General features: G+C 45.3%; 2 protein-coding genes across 2 annotated transcripts; one reads left to right on the top strand and one right to left on the bottom strand.

Annotated features, from left to right (window-relative positions):
• Positions 1-418: 418 nt before the first annotated feature.
• C12H6orf120 (chromosome 12 C6orf120 homolog) lies at positions 419-1658 on the bottom strand. Its single transcript, XM_004278848.4, has 2 exons — positions 1527-1658; positions 419-1271 (listed from the first exon to the last, which is right to left on the bottom strand). Exon 2 carries the CDS (start codon positions 1225-1227, stop codon positions 673-675), a length of 555 nt encoding a protein of 184 aa, XP_004278896.1. The 5' UTR covers positions 1228-1271; positions 1527-1658; the 3' UTR covers positions 419-672.
• On the top strand, positions 1650-22497 carry WDR27 (WD repeat domain 27). Its single transcript, XM_033403933.2, has 5 exons — positions 1650-1872; positions 6209-8668; positions 8844-8936; positions 18808-19003; positions 19809-22497. The coding sequence occupies exons 2-5, from the start codon at positions 8589-8591 to the stop codon at positions 19941-19943; spliced, it is 504 nt and encodes a 167-aa protein (XP_033259824.1). The 5' UTR covers positions 1650-1872; positions 6209-8588; the 3' UTR covers positions 19944-22497.
• Positions 22498-22788: the final 291 nt, after the last annotated feature.

The following is a 22788-nucleotide window of genomic DNA, read 5'->3' on the forward strand; positions in this document are numbered from 1 at the left end:
GCTTAATTTGAAGTACTTTATTACTCCGTTAGCCTAAAAGTTACTATTATTTTCATGAAATTTTCCTAATCTATAGCCTTTCTTGTCTACCATGGGTAGGTAGCATAGCAAAGTTATTTAATAACGGAAGACTTTTAATAGGAGCCCAAGATGATAAAATTACAAATGACCTGATGAGATTTGGTGCAGCTGGGTTTAGAACTGTCCTTAACTGGGACCTGCCTACCAGGAAATGCTGTTTGGACAGGAGGTGCTGTCCCTGCTTGGGGTGTAGGCATGGGACTTTAGTCCATGCTCAGGCAAGTGTGGAGAAATCATTACATTTCAGACTTGCTTTTAGTTAACTCTTCAACGCTGACACTTTGTAACTTCATAAGTCACTGCAATCATGTTTAGTCACCTGACAAACTAATCAAAATGGGGTTTAAACATTTTATTATGCACATTCCTTTTACAGGAATTTTGATGTTTAGAGAGAAAATAAATATCGTGCTTGATGCTGTTCATACTTCTGGGGTGACTGAGGTAACAAAACTGTATGGCTTTATTTTTCCATCCCCCATCTAGGAAAGGTAACCAGAATTCCAACCAGGTACAAGTAGCTAGGTTCACAGCGAACTGCACTCAGCTTCACAGATTAAGGGTATTACACTCCACAGTATGTTCAAAGAATCAGAAAAGAATTTCAAGTACCAATTTCAAAATACTAATTAATATCGTCCAAAGAACAGATTCCTCTTCTTGAGCTGCATCTTCTGGAGCATAAGCCTGCTTCCGACTCGTATCTGTACCGTCTGAATACGCAGTCTCACCGAAGGGGTGCTGTTCGATCGTTGTATCATAATACACTTTCATTTCAAATTCACTCTCGTGGTGAGATGGATGTCCGTAAATCCCTATTCCCACGGGGCGCTGGAAGTGCGCTGGTATGAAAACCACGTCCTGGCCACAAGTGACAGACTGTAACTCGTAGTCATCAAAGCTCGGGTGCAGGGTGCTATCGGATACATACAGGTCCGCATCACCTTTCAAGCTCTGCATCTTAAGAACTATCTTTCCCTCATGATTTAACCTCAAATAGCTGTAATTCCCAGCTCCTATCTGACCCTGAACAACGTGCAAAAGGATCCATTCTTCTGGAACTTCCTCCTCGTCAGAGGCGTTCAACGAGGAGACAGCCTGAGATGCCAGAAGCAGCAGCAGAGCGCTCTTCCACGGAGCTGCCATGACTGGGGCGCCTAGTGCGGTGCCTTCCTCATCTGTGACTTGTCCTGCGGACACACGACAGCGGAAGGACACGCTGAGCGCGTCCGGAGCCGCAGACTGCGGGCGGGTCCCGGCCACCTCGGCGGCCCGCCCCGCCCCCGGCCCGGGGAGGGGACCCGCGGGGAGGAGGACGCGCGCGAAGGCGGGGCGGGAGGGGCAGAGGAGGGGAGTGGGCCGGGGACCCACCGGGCGCGGGGTCGGGCGGAGGGTCCGCCGGGGTGGGCGCGGGCGGCAGGTCCGGTATCCGCCCCTGGACTCACCTCCACTCCCCGCAGGCGCCGCGCCGGGAGCATGAGGACCGGGCGGCCGAGCCGGAGGAGCCGGAAGTGAGGCGCGCCCGGAAATAAGGCGTCCGGAGGTGGCACGGCGCCCGGAAGTGAGGAAAGCCGGTAGTTGGCCGGCGCCCGGAAGTGAGGCAAAGCCCGGAAATGGGGTAGGGCGTAGACTCCGGGTTCTCGCGAGAACGGCGAGGTGGTGAGGGCGCCGAGCTGCGGGGGCTCGTAACCAGGGCGACGGGGGCGGGGCGCTGGCCCTACGCCGCAGGGTGCTCACCTGGATTGCGCGTCCACTTGGTGAGTTCAGCGTCAGGTCCCAGAGGGTCCCCAGGTAAGAAACAGGTGCGCCCGAGGGACCGTTGTCCGGGCGCCTGTTACCTGTTCTCTCTTTCTCTTAACTGTGTTACTTCTCGAAATGCTCCTAAGAGAGGCTTCAGACTGAAGTTGTATTTATATTCAGCATTTATTTTGTTAATTTGGAATATGGTGTTAATGGACGCCTGTTGGCCATTGGAAAAGATTCTCCCAAGAAAGATTATGTGCATTTTAGTATCACACTTTCGTGTTGATTCCAATTCCTGTGTTTCATTTTAGAACTTAATGAATCACTTTTGTGGAAACAGGTGGAGTGTAAATATTAAAAACAGGCAGTGACCCTTGTGCTCCTTTCTACAGAACCTGAACTCTGCTAAGTAGCTACAAGATGTGGGTTGGTCATGTTGCTAAGGAGATTGTCATGTGTTGGGTGAAAGAATATGTCTGTTGCCGCATTGAATAGTTACATTTGCTGTCACCTTTGGGCATGTAAAAGAGACATGACAGACTTAAGGCTGATTATTTTGGGGGGGTTGATTTGCCTGAAGTTAGGAGAAATTGTATCCAGGTGGGTAGTTACTGGTTTGGGTTGATGATGAGATGGCACTAGTGGACCTCAACACTTCCTCCTGCAAGAAGTATCTGGTTACATGTGACACCCACTGAACCGGGGCTGTTCCAAGTTTAACATTTTCCTGTCAAGAAAGCATATCAGACTGGAATACAAGGGAGTGTGTAGGTTATAGAGATACATCTGGATCTGTTTTAAATCATTGGAAAAGATTGACTTTAAAACTTTAGCATCATTACTGCTATTGGTAGTCAATGATTTGTGCTTGCCTAACAAGTCATGGTGGTGTGGACTGAAAAAAAAAGCACAACCTAAAAGCTGAGAGTTATGTTTTATTCGGTGGACATTCTGAGGACTTCAAGCTCAGGAGACAGGACTCTCAGATAGCTCTGAGGGACGGCTGCGAAGAGGCAAGGGGGAAGCCAGGATATGTAGGAACTTTTGTAACAAAGACCAGGTAGTTGGAACATCAAAAGATTACTGTTAATTAGAGAAAACCAGATATCTCAAGTTAAGGAATTTAGTGCTTTTCTATGTATGGGAAGGTGCAAGAGTCTGGGCTCACTGCAATCATTCCTTTGATGTGCACTTCAGCTATCTGGGGCCAGTATCCTGTGTTTTCTCATCCTGAGTCCCCTCAGGGTGCACCGTTGGGATGCTGTAATGTGACGGTTTGATGGCTGCAACATCCTGTGTTTACTGATATGGCAGACAGCTTTCTTCATTCACATGGCTTAGAAGTACAAAATTCGTGTTTCAAGAACCACAGGTTTGTGAAATCAGGCTTTACTCAGCCTGACCAACAGAAAGAGTGTATCAGTTTTATTTTTAATTAAAGCAGCTAAATATAAAGAGTAGTAATACCTTTTAAAGTGTTTAATAACTTAGGAAAGGACTTAAAGTCACGGGAATGCCTGAGTATAATTTGGTAGTGTTCCCATACCTCCGTGATCAGCCATTACTCCATTTTTATACTAGTTCTGTCCTCAAAGTAGCTAGAATTAGAACCTGTCTCTGGTTCTGGCGAATGTGTAGAACTTTATATTTTCTTTTGCTACAAAGTAAGCCATTAAGGGTACTTTAATTATGGTGCCTGTGGGCACTCAACCTGCTGTCTGACTACCACACTGTGTTTTCCTAACTCAAGAATAAATTGGCACATCTCTGGCTGGCTTAGCTGCTGAAAGAGAAAGATTATGATCTTTTTTACTCAAAGTGGAGTAGTTTTCTCTTTCTAAAAAATATACATATACACATTTATACAAATGAAAAAAAAAAGGAGATGCGCAAGGTTTTAACAGTGGTGCCCCTTGTTTTTTTTTCTAGTCTGGATTTTCTAATTTTGTGCAATTTACATGCTCTGCTGTATCAGTGAAAGGGTCTTGAATATACAGCCTCTAGCTGTCTGGGATTTACTGACTTAACTTTAAAACAATGGTCTCTCTAGCAGCCACTGTCTCCAGATTTTCCTAAGGTGCTTCTGTAGCCTGAGATACACGAGAACCTTATTAAAACTAACTGTAGTGTGTCCTCTCAGACTTGTTCCTGTGATGCACATACTGGACTCTTACATTGATTTTCCTCGGGGGAAGACACAGCAAGGAGGGGTGGTAGGGAGGGAAAGGCCAACTCTATTATTTTTGCATTGTTTAAATATTTTGCATTGGATTGCTTTTGTACATGAAAAGGGTTAAACGATTTCTGTCGGTGTGGGTAGACTAGTGCAGAAGCACAGGACCCTGACAGATAATAGCATGCTCCCTGCCTACAGGATCCTTGTGGCTGTTCAGGCCGGATGTCACTCCTCAGCATCTCTCCCCTGGTGGTTCCCTCCTCAGTAGGCCCTCCAAGGCCTCTCCACCTAGCCAGGGGGTGGGGGGAGGGAAGAGAGTCAGGTGGGAGGGTTTTCTGGGCTGGGCTTGTAAGTGGCCTGCATTGCTTATCCCACATACTTCCTGCCCCTGCTGCCCTGGCCAGAACTCAACCGCGTGGTGGCACTTAGCTCCAAGGAAGCTGGGTCTTGTAGTTTCCAGAAGGGAAGGGAATGGCTCGGGGAACAGGGGCAGCCTCCGTTATCTGACTAAAGCCAGAAGTCCGCTTCGGCTCCGAGCCCACAAGCAGAACCCACCTCCCCGGGGCACAACCTGGGCAGGGCGTCCAGCGGGACACAGAGGACTCCCAGCATGCACTGCTCTCCCCGTCAGCCCCGGACGTGGTTCCTCAGGGCCCAGTGACCCATGAACTGCTCCCCCTCCGGAGACTCTCCCCTTCCTAAGGGAGACAGGGCCATAGCAGTGCTGAAATCGGGTGGAGTGGGTGTTGGAGGAGTTTCCCAAGTGGACCCTGACTCTGCTGCCTGGGGACGGGACGGCTGTTTTCTGAAGCCTTTGGTCCTCCCCTCAGACCTTCCCCTCCATGGCCTCGTGTAAAGTGGTCTGTGAGGAGGGGGCTGCCGTGGTCCCCCTCCTGCAGCTGTGAAGACGGGGGCCCAGAGACGCTCAGTCCTAAGCAGTCAGCCGTCGTGCCTGCTGTGCCCTTGCTCTGGCCTCCTGGCTCTCCCAGGAGCACGTGGGCTCCTGGCTCTGTTCGTCCTGTCAGCTCCGCCTGCCAGCCGGCAGCTCTACCTCAGTCCCGCCGGGTGTGCTGTTCAAGCCCGACTTTTTCTTTTCTTTGTGCGTACTTGCTCTCTTGTCTCTCTTGAAACTGAATGGCTGAGACCTGGAGGTTATGTGGAACTAAAGGCTTGAGTGGGAAGGTAACCATCCTTGACCTGACCTTCCCGGGAAGGCTGAGTCTAGATGGTCCCTGGTCTCTTTGGAGCTTTGAGGGGCAACCCATTCCAGTTTGCCTCCCTGAAGCCCCCAGGCTTCTGGATACTTTCTGTTTCCACTCGTTTCTGCTTGCTGGAGCCAACTTTAAGTGTGGGCTACCAATGCTGGTTCTTTCCCATCATTTCCTTGAGGGCTGCAGGATCAGAGAGAGGGGTCTGCCTTCCAGGTCATTACAAAGTGGAGTTTAACCAGATGCTCCGTCACCGTGGACCACCTGCATACCGTGTTCTGGTGCGTCTGGGCGGGCTTTTGCAAATAATCTCACGTTTCAGTGCCTGACACGGTAGAAGTTCGTTTCCTGCTTTTCACCACTCCAGCCCAGTGCTGCTGGTCAGGTGACCCCTACTGGGTAGCAGCTCAGGTGACCAGTGCTTTCCACTAAGCGCCCTCTCTTGGTGTTCCGGTGGACGGAGGCTCGTGCCGGTGGGGCCTAGCCTGTGCGTAGGGCTGCAGCTTCTCCCTGCATTCAGCTGGGTTGTGCAACTTCCAGAGAGGCCGGGAAATGTGGTTTGGCTGTAGGGATAAAGTGGAAGGGGTTTTTTGGTGAAAAACTAGCAGGAGAAGATGGAGTACTAGGAGGCCGCGGAATTCGCGTCTCTGCACAGCCAGGGCACCTACCAGGCACCGGTGGGGGACCACGGACACCAAAGGGGATGGGAGGAACCCCGAGCGACTTGTTGTTTCAATTATGGTTTTATTTTTCCTAATATATTTTTTATCTTTCTAATTTTATTTTGTTTTCTATTCTTTGATATTGTACTGCTTCTTTCCTTCTTTCTTTCTTCCTTTCTTCCTTCCTTCCTTTCATTCTTTCCTTCCTTCCTTCCTTCCTTCCTTCCTTCCTTTCTTTCTTTCTTTCTTTCTTTCTTTTTCTTTCTTTCTTTCTCTCTCTCTCTCTCCCTCCCACCCTCCCTCTCTTTCTCTCTCTTTCTTTCTTTCCTTCCACAAAGCTTGTGGGATCTCGGTTCCCAGGCTGGAGGTCAGGCCCGAGCGCCTGTGGTGGGAGCTCTGAGTCCAAACTGCTGGACTGACAAGAGAACCTCAGACCCCAGGGAATATTAATTGATGTGAGGCCTCCCAGAGGTCCTCATCTCAGCACCAAGACCCGGCTCTATCCAACTGCCTGCAAACTCCAGTGCTGGACGTCTCAGGCCAAACAACCAGTAAGACAGGAATACAGCTCCACCCGTCAGAAAAAAAAAAAAAGAAACGACAGAAAAATATGTTACAGACGAAGGAGGAAGGTAAAAACCTACAAGAACAAATAAATAAAGATGAAATAGGCAAGCTACCTGAAAAAGAATTCAGAGTAATGATAGTAAAGATGATCCAAAATCTCGGAAACAGAATGGAGAAAATACAAGAAACGTTTAACAAGGATCTAGAAGAACTAAAGAGCAAATGAACAGTGATGAACAACACAATTACTGAAATTAAAAATACTCTAGAAGGAATCAATAGCAGAATAACTGAGGCAGAAGAACGGGTAAGTGAGCTGGAAGATAAAGGGGTGGAAATAACTGCCAGGGAGCAGAGTAAAGAAAAAAGAATGAACAGAACTGAGGACAGTCTCAGAGACCTCTGGGACATTAAACACAGCAACATTCAAATAATAGGGGTCCCAGAGGAAGAAGAGAAAAAGAAAGGGTCTGGGAAAATATTTGAAGAGATTATAGTCAAAAACTTCCCTAACATGGGAAAGGAAATAGTCAAGTCCAGGAAGCACAGACAGTCCCATACAGGATAAACCCAAAGAGAAACACACCAAGATACATATTAATAAACCATAAAAATTAAATACAAAGAAAAAATATTAAAAGCAGCAAGCGAAAAGCAACAAATAACGTACAAGGGAATCCCCATAAGGTTAACAGCTGATCTTTCAGCAGAAACTCTGAAAGCCAGAAGGGAGTGGCAGGACATACTTAAAGTGATGAAACGGAAGAACCTACATCCGAGATTACTCTACCCAGCAAAGACCTCATTCAGATTTGATGGAGAAATTAAAAACTTTACATACAAGCAAAAGTTAAGAGAATTCAGCACCACCAAACCAGCTCTACAACAAATGCTAAAGGAACTTCTCTAGGCAGGAAACTCAAGAGAAGGAAAAGACCTACAAAAACAAACCCAAAACAATTAAGAAAATGGTAATGGGAACATACATATCAATAATTACCTTAAATGTAAATGGATTAAATGCTCCAACCAAACGACACAGACTGGCTGAATGGATACAAAAACAAGACTGTACTTGTTTTTGTACATATGCTGTCTTGTACATATGCTGTCTACAAGAGACCCACTTCAGACCTAGGGACACATACAGACTGAAAGTGAGGGGATGGAAAAAGATATTCCATGCGAATGGAAATCAAAAGAAAGCTGGAGTAACAATTCTCATATCAGACAAAATAGATTTTAAAATAAAAACTATTACAAGAGACAAAGAAAGGCACTCTATGATGATCAAGGGATCAATCCAAGAAGATATAACAATTATAAATATTTATGCACTGAGCATGGGAGCAACTCAATACATAAGGCAACTGCTAACAGCCACAAAAGAGGAAATCAACAGTAACACAATAATAGTACGGGACTTTAACACCCCACTTTCACCAATGGACAGATCATCCAAATTGAAAATTAATAAGGAAACACAAGCTTTAAATGACACATGAAATAAGATGGACTTAATTGATATTTATAGGACATTCCATCCAAAAAACAACAGAATACACTTTCTTCTCAAGTGCTCATGGAACATTCTCCAGGATAGATCATATCTTGGGTCACAAATCAAGCCTTGGTAAATTAAGAAAATTAAAATCATATCAAGTGTCTTTTCTGACCACAACACTATAAGACTAGATATCAATTACAGGAAAAAAATTGTAAAAAATACAAACACATGGAGGCTAAACAATACGCTACTAAATAACCAAGAGACCACTGAATAAATCAAAGAAGAAATAAAAAAATACCTAGAAACAAATGACAATGAAAACACAACAACCCAAAATCTATTTGATGCAGCAAAAGCAGTTCTATGAGGGAAATTTATAGCAATACAGTCCTACGTCAAGAAACAAGAAAAATCTTAAATAAACAATCTAACCTTATACCTAAAGGAACTAGAGAAAGAAGAACAAACAAAACTCAAAGTTAGCAGAAGGAAAGAAACCATACAGATTTTCACCTCAAAAGGGATGTTTTCCTGGCTGCATGATAATGGGTTTTAAGCTTTTTCTCACTTATTTATAATAGCTCTCTAATTTTTAAGGATAGTGGATAAAGAATGTCACCTGCCATCCCAGTAAACAATGAATGTTGTCTGCCATCAAGCCATCTGCCACGGTGCACCCTGAGGGAACTCAGGGTGGGGAAAACCAGGGTACTGGCCCTAGGTAGGTGAGGTGCATACCTAAGGAATGATTTCAACGAGCCTAGACTCTTGCATCTTCCTATATATATAAAAGCACGAAAAGCATTAACTTGAGATGTCTGTTCTTTGTGATTAGCAGTAATCTTTCGTTGTTCGACTACAGGTTTCTTGTTCGTTTGTTTTGTTTTGTTTTTCAGCAAAAACTCCTGTATATCCTGGCTCTTCCCTGACCACTTTGGAGCAGGTCCTCAGACCCATGTGAGAAGCTGCCTCCCAGGCTATAGTCCTCAGTAAGTTCCCTGAATAAAACTTAACTCTCAACTTTTAGGTTGTGCGTTTTTCTTCAATTGACAGGATGTTGATTCTTTGTCTTTATTGTTTCAGATTTTTTCAATACTTTTTGTTTTTTATTTTATTTTATTTTTGAATTTTTATTTTTTTATACAGCATGTTCTCATTAGTTATCCATTTTATACATATTAGTGTATACACGTCAATCCCAATCGCCCAATTCATCCCACCCCACCCCCACCACCACCACTTTCCCCCCTTGGTGTCCATACATTTGTTCTTTACATCTGTGTCTCTATTTCTGCCTAGCAAACCAGTTCATCTGTACCATTTTTCTAGGTTCCACATATATGTGTTAATATACGATATTTGTTTATCTCTTTCTGCTTACTTCACTCTGTATGACAGTCTCTGGATCCATCCACGTCTCTACAAATGACCCAATTTTGTTCCTTTTTATGGCTGAGTAATATTCCATTGTATATATGTGCCATATCTTCTTTATCCATTCATCTGTCGATGGACACTTAGGTTGCTTCCATGTCCTGGCTATTGTAAATAGAGCTGCAATAAACATTGGGGTGCATGTGTCTTTTTGAATTATGGTTTTCTCTGGGTATATGCCCAGTAGTGGGATTGCTGGATCATATGGTAATTCTATTTTTCGTCTTTCAAGGAACCTCCATACTGTTCTCCATAGTGGCTGTATCAATTTACATTCCCACCAGGAGTGCAAGAGGGTTCCCTTTTCTCCACACCCTCTCCAGCATTTGTTGTTTGTAGATTTTCTGATGATGCCCATTCTAACTGGTGTGAGGCGATACCTCATTGTAGTTTTGATTTGCATTTCTCTAATAATTAGTGATGTTGAGCAGGTTTTCATGTGCTTCTTGGCCATCTGTATGTCTTCTTTGGAGAAATGTCTATTTAGGTCTTCTGCCCACTTTTGGATTGGGTTGTTTGTTTTTTTTACTATTGAGCTGCATGAGCTGTTTATATATTTTGGAGATTAATCCTTTGTCCGTTGATTCGTTTGCAGTATCTTCTCCCATTCTGAGGGTTGTCGTTTTGTCTCATTTGTAGTTTCCTATGCTTTGCAAAAGATTTTAAGTTTCATTAGGTCCCATTTGTTTATTACTGTTTTTATTTCCATTACTCCAGGAGGTGGATCAAAAAAGATCTTGCTATGATTTATGTCAAAGAGTGTTCTTCCTATGTTTTCCTCTCTGAGTTTTATAGTGTCCAGTCTTACATTTAGGTCTCTAATCCATTTTGAGTTTATTTTTGTGTATGATGTTAGGGAGTGTTCTAATTTCATTCTTTTACATGTAGCTGTCCAGTTTTCCCAGCACCACTTATTGAAGAGACTGTCTTTCTCCATTGTATACCCTTGCCTCCTTTGTCATAGATTAGTTGACCATAGGTGTGTGGGTTTACCTCTGGGCTTTCTATCCTGTTCCATTGATCTATATTTCTGTTTTTGTGCCAGCACCATATTGTTTTGATTACTGTAGCTTTGTAGCATAGTCTGAAGTCAGGGAGTCTCATTCCTCCAGCTCTGTTTTTTTCCTTCAAGACTGCTTTGGCTATTCGGGGTCTTTTGTGTTACCATACAAATTTAAAAATTTTTTGTTCTAGTTCTGTAAAAAATGCCACTGGTAATTTGATAGGGATTGCATTGAATCTGTAGATTGCTTTGGGTAGTATAGTCATTTTCACAATATTGATTCTTCCAATCCAAGAACATGGTATATCTCTCCATCTGTTGGTATCATCTTTAATTTCTTTCATCAGTGTCTTATAGGTTTCTGCCTGCAGGTCTTTTTTCTCCCTATGTAGGTTTATTCCTAGGTATTTTATTCTTTTTGTTGCAATGGTAAATGGGAGTGTTTCCTTAATTTCTCTTTCATATTTTTCATCATTAGTGTATAGGAATGCAAGAGATTTCTGTGCATTAATTTTGTATCCTGCAACTTTACCAGATTCATTGATTAGCTCTAGTAGTTTTTTGGTGGCATGTTTAGGATTCTCAGTATCATGCCATCTGCAAACAGCAACAGTTTTACTTCTTCCTTTCCAATTTGTATTCCTTTTCTTTCTTTTTCTTCTCTGATTGCCGTGGCCTGGACTTCCAAAGCTATGTTGAATAATAGTGGTGAGAGTGGTCATCCTTGTCTTGTTCCTGATCCTAGTGGAAATGCTTTCAGTTTTTCACCATTGAGAATGATGTTTGCTGTGAGTTTGTCATATATGGCCTTTATTATGTTGTGGTAGGTTCCCTCTATGCCCACTTTCTGGAGAGTTTTTATCATAAATGGGTGTTGAATTTTGTCATAAGCTTTTTCTGCATCTATTGAGATGATCATAAGGTTTTTATTATTCAGTTTGTTAATATGGTGTATCACATTGATTGATTTGCATATATATTGAAGAATCCTTGCATCCCTGAGATAAATCCCGCTTGATCATGGTGTATGATCCTTTTAATGTGTTGTTGGATTCTGTTTGCTAGTATTTTGTTGAGGAGTTTGGCATCTGTATTCATCAGTGATATTGGTCTGTAATTATCTTTTTTTGTAGTATCTTTGTCTGGTTTTGGTATCAGGGTGATGGTGGCCTCATAGAATGAGTTTGGGAGTGTTCCTTCCTCTGCAATTTTTTGGTAGAGTTTGAGAAGGATGAGTGTTAGCTCTTCTCTAAATGTTTGATAGAATTTACCTGTGAAGCCATCTGGTCCTGGACTTTTGTTTGTTGGAAGACTTTTTTTTTTTTTTTTTTGCGGTACGTGGGCCTCTCACTGTTATGGCCTCTCCTGTTGCGGAGCACAGGCTCCAGACGTGCAGGCTCAGTGGCCATGGCTCACGGGCCCAGCCGCTCTGCGGCATGTGGGATCTTCCCGGGCCAGGGCACGAACCTGCGTCCCCTGCATCGGCAGGCGGACTCTCAACCACTGCGCCACCAGGGAAGCCGTGTTGGAAGACTTTTAATCACAGTTTCAATTTCATTACTTGTGATTGGTCTGTTAATATTTTCTATTTCTTCCTGGTTCAGTCTTGGAAGGTTATACCTTTCTAAGAGTTTGTCCATTTCTTCCAGGTTGTCCATTTTATTGGCATTGAGTTGCTTGTAGTAGTCTCTTAGGATGCTTTGTATTCCTGTGGTGTCTGTTGTAACTTCTCCTTTTTCATTTCTAATTTTATTGATTTGAGTCCCCTCCCTCTTTTTCTTGATGAGTCTGGCTAATGGTCTATAAATTTTGTTTATCTTCTCAAAGAACCAGCTTTTGGTTTTATTGATCTTTGCTATTGTTTCTTTTTGATTTTTTTCTGCTCTGATCTTTATGATTTCTTTCCTTCTACTAACTTTGGGTTTTGTTTGTTCTTCTTTGTCTAGTTCCTTTAGGTGTAAGGTTAGATTGTTTATTTGAGATTTTTCTTGTTTCTTGAGGTAGGATTGTATTGCTCTAAACTTCCCTCTTAGAACTGCTTTTGCTGTATCCCATAGGTTTTGGATCGTTGTGTTTTTGTTGTCATTTGTCTCTAGGTATTTTTTGATTTCCTCTTTGATTTCTTCAATGATCTCTTGGTTATTTAGTAACATACTGTTTAGCCTCCATGTGTTTGTGGGTTTTTTCCCCTGTAATTGATTTCTAATCTCATAGCATTGTGGTCAGAAAAGATGCTTGGTATGATTTCAGTTTTCTTAAATTTACTGAGGCTTGATTTGTGACCCAAGATGTGATCTATCCTGGAGAATGTTCCATGCGCACTTGAGAAGAAAGTGTAATCTGCTCTTTTTGGATGGAATGTCCTATAAATATCAATTAAATCTATTTGTTCTATTGTGTCATTTAAAGCTTGTGTTTCCTTATTAATTTTCTGTTTGGATGATCTGTCCATTGGTGTAAGTGAGGTGTTAAAGTCCCCCACTATTATTGTGTTACTGTCAATTTCCTCTTTTATAGCTGTTAGCAGTTGCCTTATGTATTGAGTTGCTCCTATGTTGGGTGCATAAATATTTATAATTGTTATATCTTCTTCTTGGATTTATCCCTTGATCATTATGTAGTGTCCTTCCTTGTCTCTTGGAACATTATTTTAAAGTCTGTTTTATCTGATATGAGTATTGCTACTCCAGATTTCTTTTGATTTCCATTTGCATGGAATATCTTCTTCCATCCCCTCACTTTCAATCTGTATGTGTCCCTAGGTCTGAAGTGGGCCTCTTGTAGACAGCATATATATGGGTCTTGTGTTTGTATCCATTCTGAGAGCCTGTGTCTTTTGGTTGGAGCGTTTAATCCATTCATGTTTACGGTAATTATTGATATATATGTTCCTATTGCCATTTTCTTAATTGTTATGGGTTTGTTTTTGTAGGTCCTTTCTTCTCTTGTGTTTCTTGCCTAGAGAAGTTCCTTTAACATTTGTTGTAGAGCTGGTTTGGTGGTGCTGAATTCTCTTAGCTTTTGCTTGTCGGTAAAGCTTTTGATTTCTCTGTCGAGTCTGAATGAGATCTTTGCTGGGTAGACTAATCTTGGATGTAGGTTCTTCACTTTCATCACTTTAAATATATCATGCCACTCCCTTCTGGCTTGCAGAGCTTCTGCTGAGAAATCAGCTGTTAACCTTATGGGAGTTCCCTTGTACATTATTTGTCATTTTTCCCTTGTTGCTTTCAATAATTTTTCTTTGTCTTTAATTTTTGTCAGTTTGATTACTATGTTTCTTGTCCTTGGATTTATCCTGCCTGGGACTCTCTGTGCTTCCTGGACTTGGGTGGCTATTTCCTTTCCCGTGTTAGGGAAGTTTTTGACTGTAATCTCTTCATATATTTTCTTGGTCCGTTTCTCTCTCTCTTCTCCTTCTGGGACCCCTATGGACCCCTATGATGCAAATTTTGTTGCATTTAATGTTGTCCCAGAGGTCTCTTAGGCTGTCTTCATTTCTTTTCATTCTTTTTTCTTTATTCTGTTCCCCAGCAGTGCATTCCACCATTCTGTCTTCCAGGTCACTTATCCGTTCATCTGCCTCAGTTATTCTGCTACTGATTCCTTCTAGCGTATTTTTCATTTCAGTTATTGTATTGTTCATCTCTGTTTGTTCTTTAATTCTTCTAGGTCTTTGTTAAACATTTCTTGCATCTTCTCCATCTTTGCCTCCATTCTTTTTCCCAGGTCCTGGATCATCTTCACTATCATTATTCTGAATTCTTTTTCTGGAACGTTGCCTACCTCCAGTTCATTTAGTTGTTTTTCTGGGGTTTTATCTTGTTCCTTCATCTGGTACATAGCCCTCTGCCTTTTCATCTTGTCTATCTTCCTATGAATGTGGTTTTAGTTCCACAGGCTGCAGGATTGTAGTTCTTCTTGCTTCTGCTGTCTGCCCTCTGGTGGATGAGGCTATCTAAGGGGCTTGTGCAAGTTTCCTGATGGGAGGGATTGGTGGTGGGTAGAGCTGGCTGTTGCTCTGGTGGGCGCAGCTCAGTAAAACTTTAATCTGCTTGTCTGCTGATGGGTGGGGCTGGGTTCCCTCCCTATTGGTTGTTTGGCCTGAGGCGACCCAACACTGCTCCTACCTGGCTCTTTGGTGGGGCTAATGGTGGACTCTGGGAGGGCTCACGCCAAGGAGTACTTCCCAGAATTTCTGCTGCCAGTGTCCTTGTTTCCGTGGTGAGACAGCCACCCCCCGCCTCTGCAGGAAACCCCCCAACACTAGCACGTAGGTCTGGTTCAGCCTCCTATGGGATCACTGCTCCTTCCCTGGGTCCCGATGCGCACACTACTTTGTGTGTGCCCTCCAAGAGTGGAGTCTTTGTTTCCCCCAGTCCTGTCGAAGTCCTGCAATCAAATCCCACTAGCCTTCAAAGTCTGATTTTCTAGGAATTCCTCCTTCCGTTGCCGGACCCCCAGGTTGGGAAGCCTGACGTGGGGCTCAGAACCTTCACTCCAGTGGGTGGACTCCTGTGGTATAATTGTTCTTCAGTGTCTGTCACCCACCCAGCAGTTATGGGATTTGATTTTATTGTGATTGTGCCCCCGCTACCGTCTCATTGTGGCTTCTCCTTTGTCTTTGGATGTGGGGTATCTTTTTTGGTGAGTTCCAGTGTCTTCCTGTCGATGATTGTTCAGCAGTTAGTTGTGATTCCGGTGCTCTCGCAAGAGGGAGTGAGCGCACATCCTTCTACTCCACCATCTTGAGCCCTTCGTTGTTTTTTATTTTTTAATTGTGTTTGGTAACCTGCAATCCATCTGAAATTCAGTTGTTTTTGCTATTATTTCCCAAGTGTTTGTCTAGTCCCTGAAAATTAAAATGGTCTGTTTCTTACACTCAGGGTGATATTCCTTCATACTGTATCCCAGCTCAGCTGTCTGTCCAGAGTTCTGTCCTGGGCTCTGCTCAGCCTTTTGGTTAGAATTAGTTGGGATGGGCTGCAACTCAGTGCAAAGGAAAACCACATCTGTGTCCTGGGAGAGACCAGCCCAAACCGTGCATTTGGTCCTGAGGGTTGGCAAATCCTCTTGGGGCTCAAGTCAGAATAAATAGGGTGAGTAGGTTTGGAGGTGGCAGCTCCGAGCATGGTCACCTGCCGCCGTGGGCATAGATGCCAAGCCCTGAGGTGGCCCTGAGTGGCAGACCAGACCCACGCTCCTCCCCTCAGTGTGTTTCCTTCTCTGCTGAGGCAACGCTTTCTGGGACCAGATGGGCTGTGAGGTTACATTAAAGCACCTGGTGGAGGTGCTACCCACCACGAGTCAGAAAGTGTAGGTGTGGCGATTCCACTGACTAGTCTTAACACTTTCTAATCTTTCTGATTTTGTTCTCTGGAAAATGGGAAAAAATATAACCATTTTAAAGGGTTATTGTAAGAATTAAGTGGTATAATGTATTATTGATAAACACAAATCTACATGTTAATATCTATGAAAATACTATTTGCAAATCATGGTGATAAACTCTATAGGAATTACAGAAGAGATTAAGACAATTGAAATAAGACAAATACAATACAGTTTATCACAGTTTGATGGGTGGATTCTTAAAAATTTTGAAACAATTGTGACTTTTGATATATTATTTCATGTGTTTCTTGAAATGTTTATGCTTTTAAAACACAGCGGAAGGAGGCACAGTAACTTCCTTTCATCCACTGGGGACACGTACACCCATCATTTCCACGTGCCAGCAGTGCTAGGCACTGGGTACTTTACAATTATAAAACTTGCAAAGCAAATCATGGTAGCTTTGAAACATTTAGCTATTTTTTGTATGAAGCTCTCTGCTGTACCTTGGAAAATGTAAAATAAGTAAGTAAAACCAATTTGTAAATTAGAGAAGAATGTGCTTTAAAATATTCAACACATTTTATTTTTGTTTTTGTTTTCTCCAAACATCGCAGGCTTCTCAAGTCTTTCAAAGTCTCTGATTTATTACTACAGAGAATGTGTGTCCTGGGGAGATCGGGGAGCGCACAAGGCCTGACTGGGTCTGGTGTCTGGCCTTACAGGTGCTAAAATAAGGCCTCCTATCCACCTCCTACTGGAAGTGCTTCCTGCCTTCTTTGGGGTTATTTCCAACAGAGTTTCTTAGGTAGCATGTTTTTGTTTGTCTCCTTTGTCTTGTTAAATCGCGAGCCCTGCACCTGCAGGCTGGGAGGTGATTACAGCCCCACCCATCGACCCAGGAGGTGTATGCTGGGGGGTCACCCTCCATGAAGTGGCCTGGGGAGTCTAGATCTGTACATTCCTCGTCGTGCGGGGCGTGCTGCGTGGGAGCCCCAGCCTGAGGCCCCTCGGCCGGTCCCCTCTGGCGGTGAACTTCCCACCGCTGAGGCCCTGCGCTCCCGCTGTCTCAGATTGTGTGCTGTTTCTTTTCACAGTTGGAATGAAATCAGATAGTCCATTATTTAGGGCTCTCTGGTTGGAAATAACAGAATAGCCTAGATGAAGGGAAACCCCACCGAATTCAAGACAGAAGGAGTAGAACCAAATGCTGGGACCCAGTGGCCCAGACCCAGTCCTGCTGTTCTCTACACAGCGCGTCCTCCGCTCCACACCCCATGGCAGCATCCCCCTTGCCCTCGGCTTCCGCGTTCTTTGCTTCTGTGCTAATGGGATTCTGGCCCCCGAAAGAGAGAATCACTGCAATTTTAGCAGGTAATCCACCAGGTGTCTGCAGCAGATTATACCTTTAGGATTGGCATGACCCTTCACTCGCTGGGTGTTTGAGGGACAAATCTGAAATTCCCCACGAAGAAAGAAAGGGCTGGGCATGGATTGGATATGAGGGCAAAAAAAGGAAGGAATTAATATTCACTCAAGCTTTGTGCCTGGAAACTTGGAAACTAGGAAAACGGTTGTGCGGTTAAGAGAAATGTGGGGACAGGAAAGGTCTGCAGGGGAAGGAGAGGGTGGAAACTGAGGTGTTGGCTGACCTTCCGTTGTCCTTGCAGAGCTACTGACCAGGCTCTCTGGGCCAGACCCCAGGCCTGGACTTGGCTTTAGCCCCGTCGTCCCCACCCAGCCCCTCTCAACCCTGACCCCCGGCGCTGCGGCCAGATTGACGTGTGTGTTTCCGGACGGGCAGCCCTGATTGTCTCAGTTCTTAGCTCCCCAGGGTCCCCTGAGCATAAGGATGAGCCCTGCTCTGCGGTCTGTTGAGCAGCGACCATCCCAGGATCTCCCCTTGGGAGCATCAGCTGCCCCCACTTCTTAGCCCCACCCCATCTCTGCTGGTAACTGTCCAGAGTCTTCTTCTGTGTTACTACCACTTCCCCCATGAGGCCTGTCCAGGCCGAGTCCCCACAGCCAGCATGGTGACCACGTGGCTGGGTTCTCTGAATCTAAACAACCAGCTTGGTGGCCGGATGGCGAGGCGCTTTGCTCACGACTTTGTAGCTGAGGCTTCAGGTGTGTCTGGTGCCCGTGAGGTGGTGCGGAATCAGGGGTGACCCAGGGCTACTGCCGCATGTGTATAACCTGGTAGCCGTTACGGAGTTACTGACTGTGAAGTGGGACAGGTCTGAGACTGTTTTCATTTCTGTCTGTGTGTCACTGATTGATGCTTTATAAGACACAGCCAGTGAACCAGTGGTTGTATAAGCCGAGATAACCAACTTTGACGACCTAGAATGTTGTGAGCTAGTTGAACGAGTCCCAGATGCATAACGGGTATGGATTTGTTTTGTAGTTCACCACTGACTTTGTTCATCAGTGTAGAACATAACTTTGCATCTTGTTTTTTTTTTTTTCTTTTGCGGTACGCGGGCCTCTCACTGTTGTGGCCTCTCCCGTTGCGGAGCACAGGCTCCAGACGCGCAGGCTCAGCGGCCATGGCCCACGGGCCCAGCAGCTCCGCGGCACGTGGGATCTTCCCCGACCGGGGCCCGAACCCGTGTCCCCTGCATCGGCAGGCGGACTCTCAACCACTGCGCCACCAGGGAAGCCCATAACTTTGCATCTTAATCGTTGCTGACAGTCTTCGATTTTGGTCGTGGCTCTCTGAAAGCACTTCTTGGTGCCGGTGCTGGAGCATCGTCTGGTCCTCGCGAGGCCTCTGTGAGGGTGGCTGGCGTTCCCTCCGTTCCCAGTGGGGGAGCAGGCGCTCCGCGTGGAAGCAAGGTCTGCTCAGTGGGAGACGTGGCGCTGGAACCGAGGTCTGCTTAACTTGAAAGCCTGTGGGAGTAGTGAGCAGTCATGACAGGGAACTTCCGGGATGTCAGTGATTTTCTTTTTCTTGGGGGTGGGGAGGGAAGACGAGTCACCAGGTGTGACGTGTGTGTGATCATACCGGTAATTACGAGTAAACAACAGACTGTCCTCTGCATGAAATACCATACCCATAGTCCGCTTATATGTACTTTGTGTTTCAGGTTGAAGATGGAAGAACCACAAGAGATTTTCTCCATAAATGATGGCCACGCAGGTGATATAGTCGTGGAAAAATACCTGGTGGATTCCAAGAAGTCCGCATCCCACGTTCAGTTCGCCTGCAGTGGGCAGTCCTGTGCTTTCCCCTTAGATAGAAACGAACTTTGTGTATGGGACACCAAGGAACCTCCTCACCAGGTATTTAAAAAGTTATACGTGTTTTTTGTTAAGTCACAGAAATTTGCCGTCAAGCTCTGTTCCTCTGATGCTGTTTGGGTGAGTTTGCCCTTTGTGGATTCAGTTACCAGCTACGGGAGAAAAATGCTAACAAAACAAAGCATATTAAGTTTTGACTTAGGAAATAAACTGGAATCACTTTATTTAAAAATAACATCTCTTGAAGTTAGAATTGGGTCTTTTAAAAATATATTCTAAGCCTCTGTTTAACCTTTTGAACATATGAAATGAAGTTATAATGACTGTTTAAATGTCCTTATCTAGTAGTTTTGACACCTGGATCAGTTCTGGTTTGGTTTCAAGGTCTAAACGACTTGTGGGTGTTTTCCATCATTTCTTATTTCTCTTGTTTTTTGACCGAATGGTCTTGTCTCCTTGAGGACCTTTCTGCTCAGATGGGCACAGTGTCCCTTCTGTCTGCTTGCCACGGGCCAAAGCAGGTCACTGGCCAGGCGTGGAGCCGCGGCGGATGCAGGGAAGAGGGAGGACGGGATGCACAACTCACCTGGAGTGTGTGCGCGTGGCCTTCTGCAAGACATGCCGTCATCCTCGTGATGCAGTGTCTTCCCCACAGACAGTGCCCGTGTTCCACGTGTTTCCAGAAGAACTTTTCAATGTTTTTAATGCTCTCAAAGAGCCAAAGTCAAACCAAAGCTCACGTCATTCTGCACGTAATCCTGGAATAGAGGGTTACGCTCTCAGCATCTCCCATGAGGTCATCTCGGACATTACACTAATGACCCAACTCCCTCCAGGGTGACTTCCACGAGGGACCGTCCTCGGCACCCTCCTGGGAAACGTGCTGTGTTTAAGGCCTAGTCCCACCGATCATGTTACTGCGGTGTGTGCTGGAAACAAAGTATTCACACTGGACGTTGAGCTAAGACCCGACACCGCGTGAAGTTCCCCGGCACGACGCCCACGCTCCCGGTGCTGGGCCTCACCTGCCTCTTCTCAGCAGGGTTTGTAACTGGGCCTGTTTTTGTAAAGATGTGAGGGGCAACGAATGAAAACATTTCTTTATCTTGCGATTGGAAAGCACTGGGCCCAGATACTGCTGTTCTATGTAAATTAGGAAACCTTTCCAGGAAGTCTGGACACCAGGGCTCACTGAGCACACACGTGGTAAACTGTGTTTCTCTGATCGGCTCCCACTTGAGCGGTCTCTTCAAGGCCTGGAAAGCGTAGTGCTTTTATCTCTTCTAGCAAAATTTGCTTTTCATCAAGAATTGGCCTCTTCTGCCTTAATTCTCAGTTGGGATGAGTTTAAGTAGGTGTGCCACCTCTTGCGGGTTCTGTGCATTGGTTGCTCTACGCGCTGGCCGGACGCCAGGCCTGGAGAGCAGGCGGCTTCTTCCTCAGAACTCACCTTCTGCCCGAGACGCAGCTTGGAGACAGATCTTCCAGGGCCTGGTGTCGTGTCTTGTCTTCCGTTTGCCAGGTGAATGCAGTCAGCAAAGCTAGTTGCCTGCAAGGCATTTTCTTGCCATTTCCACTGTCAAAACCTAGCGTAGGAGGGACGTTAGCGCACCAAACCTTCACTGATGGTTAAGCCATGGCGCCTCAGGTGTGCCAGGCAGTTTGCGGTGCAGAGTGGATGTTTCTGTCTTCAAACAATTTTGGGCCAGATTGTGAAGTTGAGGGTCGCACATAACAAAAGGTCAGATGGTGGAGGTGACCTAGGATCAGGGCAGGGCTGTGAGCTTGTTCAGCGACACGTTGGCATTTGAGCTGTAAATGTTTAAAACGTTTTGTGCAGACACCTTTTGATGGTCACCCCCCATACCTAACAAACACCATATTCATGTCAGGGGAAGGTAAACCAGGATGAGCAGGAGGACGCTTAGCACGTACAGTGTTTGAAGGAAGACAGATGCTCCCGAAAGAGAAAGTGATAAGCCTGGCATGGAGTGCGGACGCCTCTGCAGGGCCGGCCTGGCGGCGGGTGCGGCGGGGCAGTGTGTGCGGGGTGTGGGCCGTGGGGAGGTGGGGCGCCCCAGATGCTGCTTCAGGGCGTGACGGGGGTGTCGGCCTTGGTCAGTCTCATTTCTTCAGTCGCTGCTCCCGGGGCCAGGACCGCGGCGCTTCCCTCTCGGCTCAGCCCCTGAACTTTAGCTTCCAGCGTTATGCACAGGAAGTTCCAAATTCGGACCAGGGGATTATGTAAAGTAGAATTAATTCTAATAGAAACTATTTTCTGTGAGGTTCATAGAACTTCTTAATAAAAATAATAATTACCAGAACACTCGGTGCCTGGTCTTCCCTCACCAATTCCCCCAGGGCCGGTCTACCCTAGCCGAGCTGCAGGGTCCCCAGGGCCCAGTGACCGCGGCCGCGTTTTGCACTTGGCAGGCACGTGTCATCATCGCGGTGTCCGAGGACAGAAGCTTCGAGGTACGGGACGGGCGTTAGACTGTGGTGGTGTGTGAACGATTTGTGTTGTGCTTTTGGTTCGTGGTCACTGCCACACGCGTAACGTCCGAGGGGTGACTGTCCTGGACTCAGCCCGATGTCTTGGCTGCTTGCTGGGCGGCTCTGGGGGCCGGGGCTCGTGGCACGTTCTGGTGGCCTGGCATTCCAGGTGGGCTGAGTCAGTGACGGGACCCTCCTTCTCCCGGAATCCAGGGCCCTGGAGAGCTAGCACCTTAATTTACCTCCACAGTATATCCTAGGGGCCCAGCAGCAGGGCCACTTTCCAATATCAGAAGATTCATTCAGAGCTAAATTAGGCTTAAGAAGGAAATAACGCAAAACGCAAGCTCAGTTCCCATCCACCTCCGAGTCAGTGCACTGTGAGTATTTTCTAACTGACAAAGTGAGGATGTCCTATGTTGTGGCTGAAGGAAAGTTGGGGGTGATTAACAGGCATCTGCAGAGAGAGCGAGAGAGGAGAGAGATTGTAAAAATGCTTCTGTTGTCACCTTGAAATTTCGCACTTGCAAGAGCTCTGGAGCAGACTGCTGGGGCCAGAACCCCAGCTCGCCACTTACCAGCTGCTGCTGACAGATTAACCGAGCTCGCCTGACCTCTCTTATCTGGAAAATGGAAATGATGGCCTCCGTCTCCTCAAGGGGTGTGAGAATTAGAGCGGATGTTTGGAAAACAGGAGGGTGCGCCTGTCGCTTAGTAACTGGTCCTTTGTCGTCAGGATACAGGTGACAGTGACCTTGTCCCCTCTTCTCGGCAGTGTTGATGAAGTGCTGGAAACGTCTCCAACCTTCTCTTGTCTGGGTCTTCCAAAACTATAGGTTGTTATTTCTGGAAATGTTTATTTCCTGTGTGTATGATGCTGATATCTTTAATTGTATTTCTGTAGTTTTATTATTTATATGCTTATTATTTTGTCCTTTAGATAACCATTCACATAAATTAATTTGTAATTTGGTAGAAGTATTAGTTCAAACTATAGCAATAATGGCAAAATTTTGACCTCTTCTAAAGAAACGTGTGTCTGTCCAAAGGTTTGGGACCATCGCATGGGATCATTAACATACAGCTCATCAGTGTTAACAGGTAACTTAAAACTTTTACCTGTTTTCTGTCCGTGGGCTATGTGTAACCTAATACATACATGTTAACCTGTAAGCCGGAGCTGTGACAGTCAAGGGGGTTTGAATCCATTTATCAGTCTCAGGGATAGAGCATACTTCTTGGAATTATGTTGGAATTATTTTCCTGAAATTAACTATGGGGACTTTATTTGACTGTTAAGAAAACAATTATAAACTTGATTTTGATGTCATCTA

The sequence above is a fragment of the Orcinus orca genome, chromosome 12 (genome assembly GCF_937001465.1).
Source record: "Orcinus orca chromosome 12, mOrcOrc1.1, whole genome shotgun sequence".
NCBI classification, from domain to species: domain Eukaryota; kingdom Metazoa; phylum Chordata; class Mammalia; order Artiodactyla; family Delphinidae; genus Orcinus; species Orcinus orca.

What these genes read in the sequence shown, in the direction of transcription:
- WDR27 (XM_033403933.2), top strand. Translation starts at nt 8,589, where the DNA reads ATGTTGTCTGCCATCAAGCCATCTGCCACGGTGCACCCTGAGGGAACT. An exon ending in CTCCCAGGCTATAGTCCTCA is followed by an intron (nt 8,937 to 18,807) that starts GTAAGTTCCCTG and finishes TTTGTGTTTCAG; the next exon opens with GTTGAAGATGGAAGAACCAC. An exon ending in CCAAGGAACCTCCTCACCAG is followed by an intron (nt 19,004 to 19,808) that starts GTATTTAAAAAG and finishes GGGTGACTTCCA; the next exon opens with CGAGGGACCGTCCTCGGCAC.
- C12H6orf120 (XM_004278848.4), bottom strand. Translation starts at nt 1,227, where the DNA reads ATGGCAGCTCCGTGGAAGAGCGCTCTGCTGCTGCTTCTGGCATCTCAG.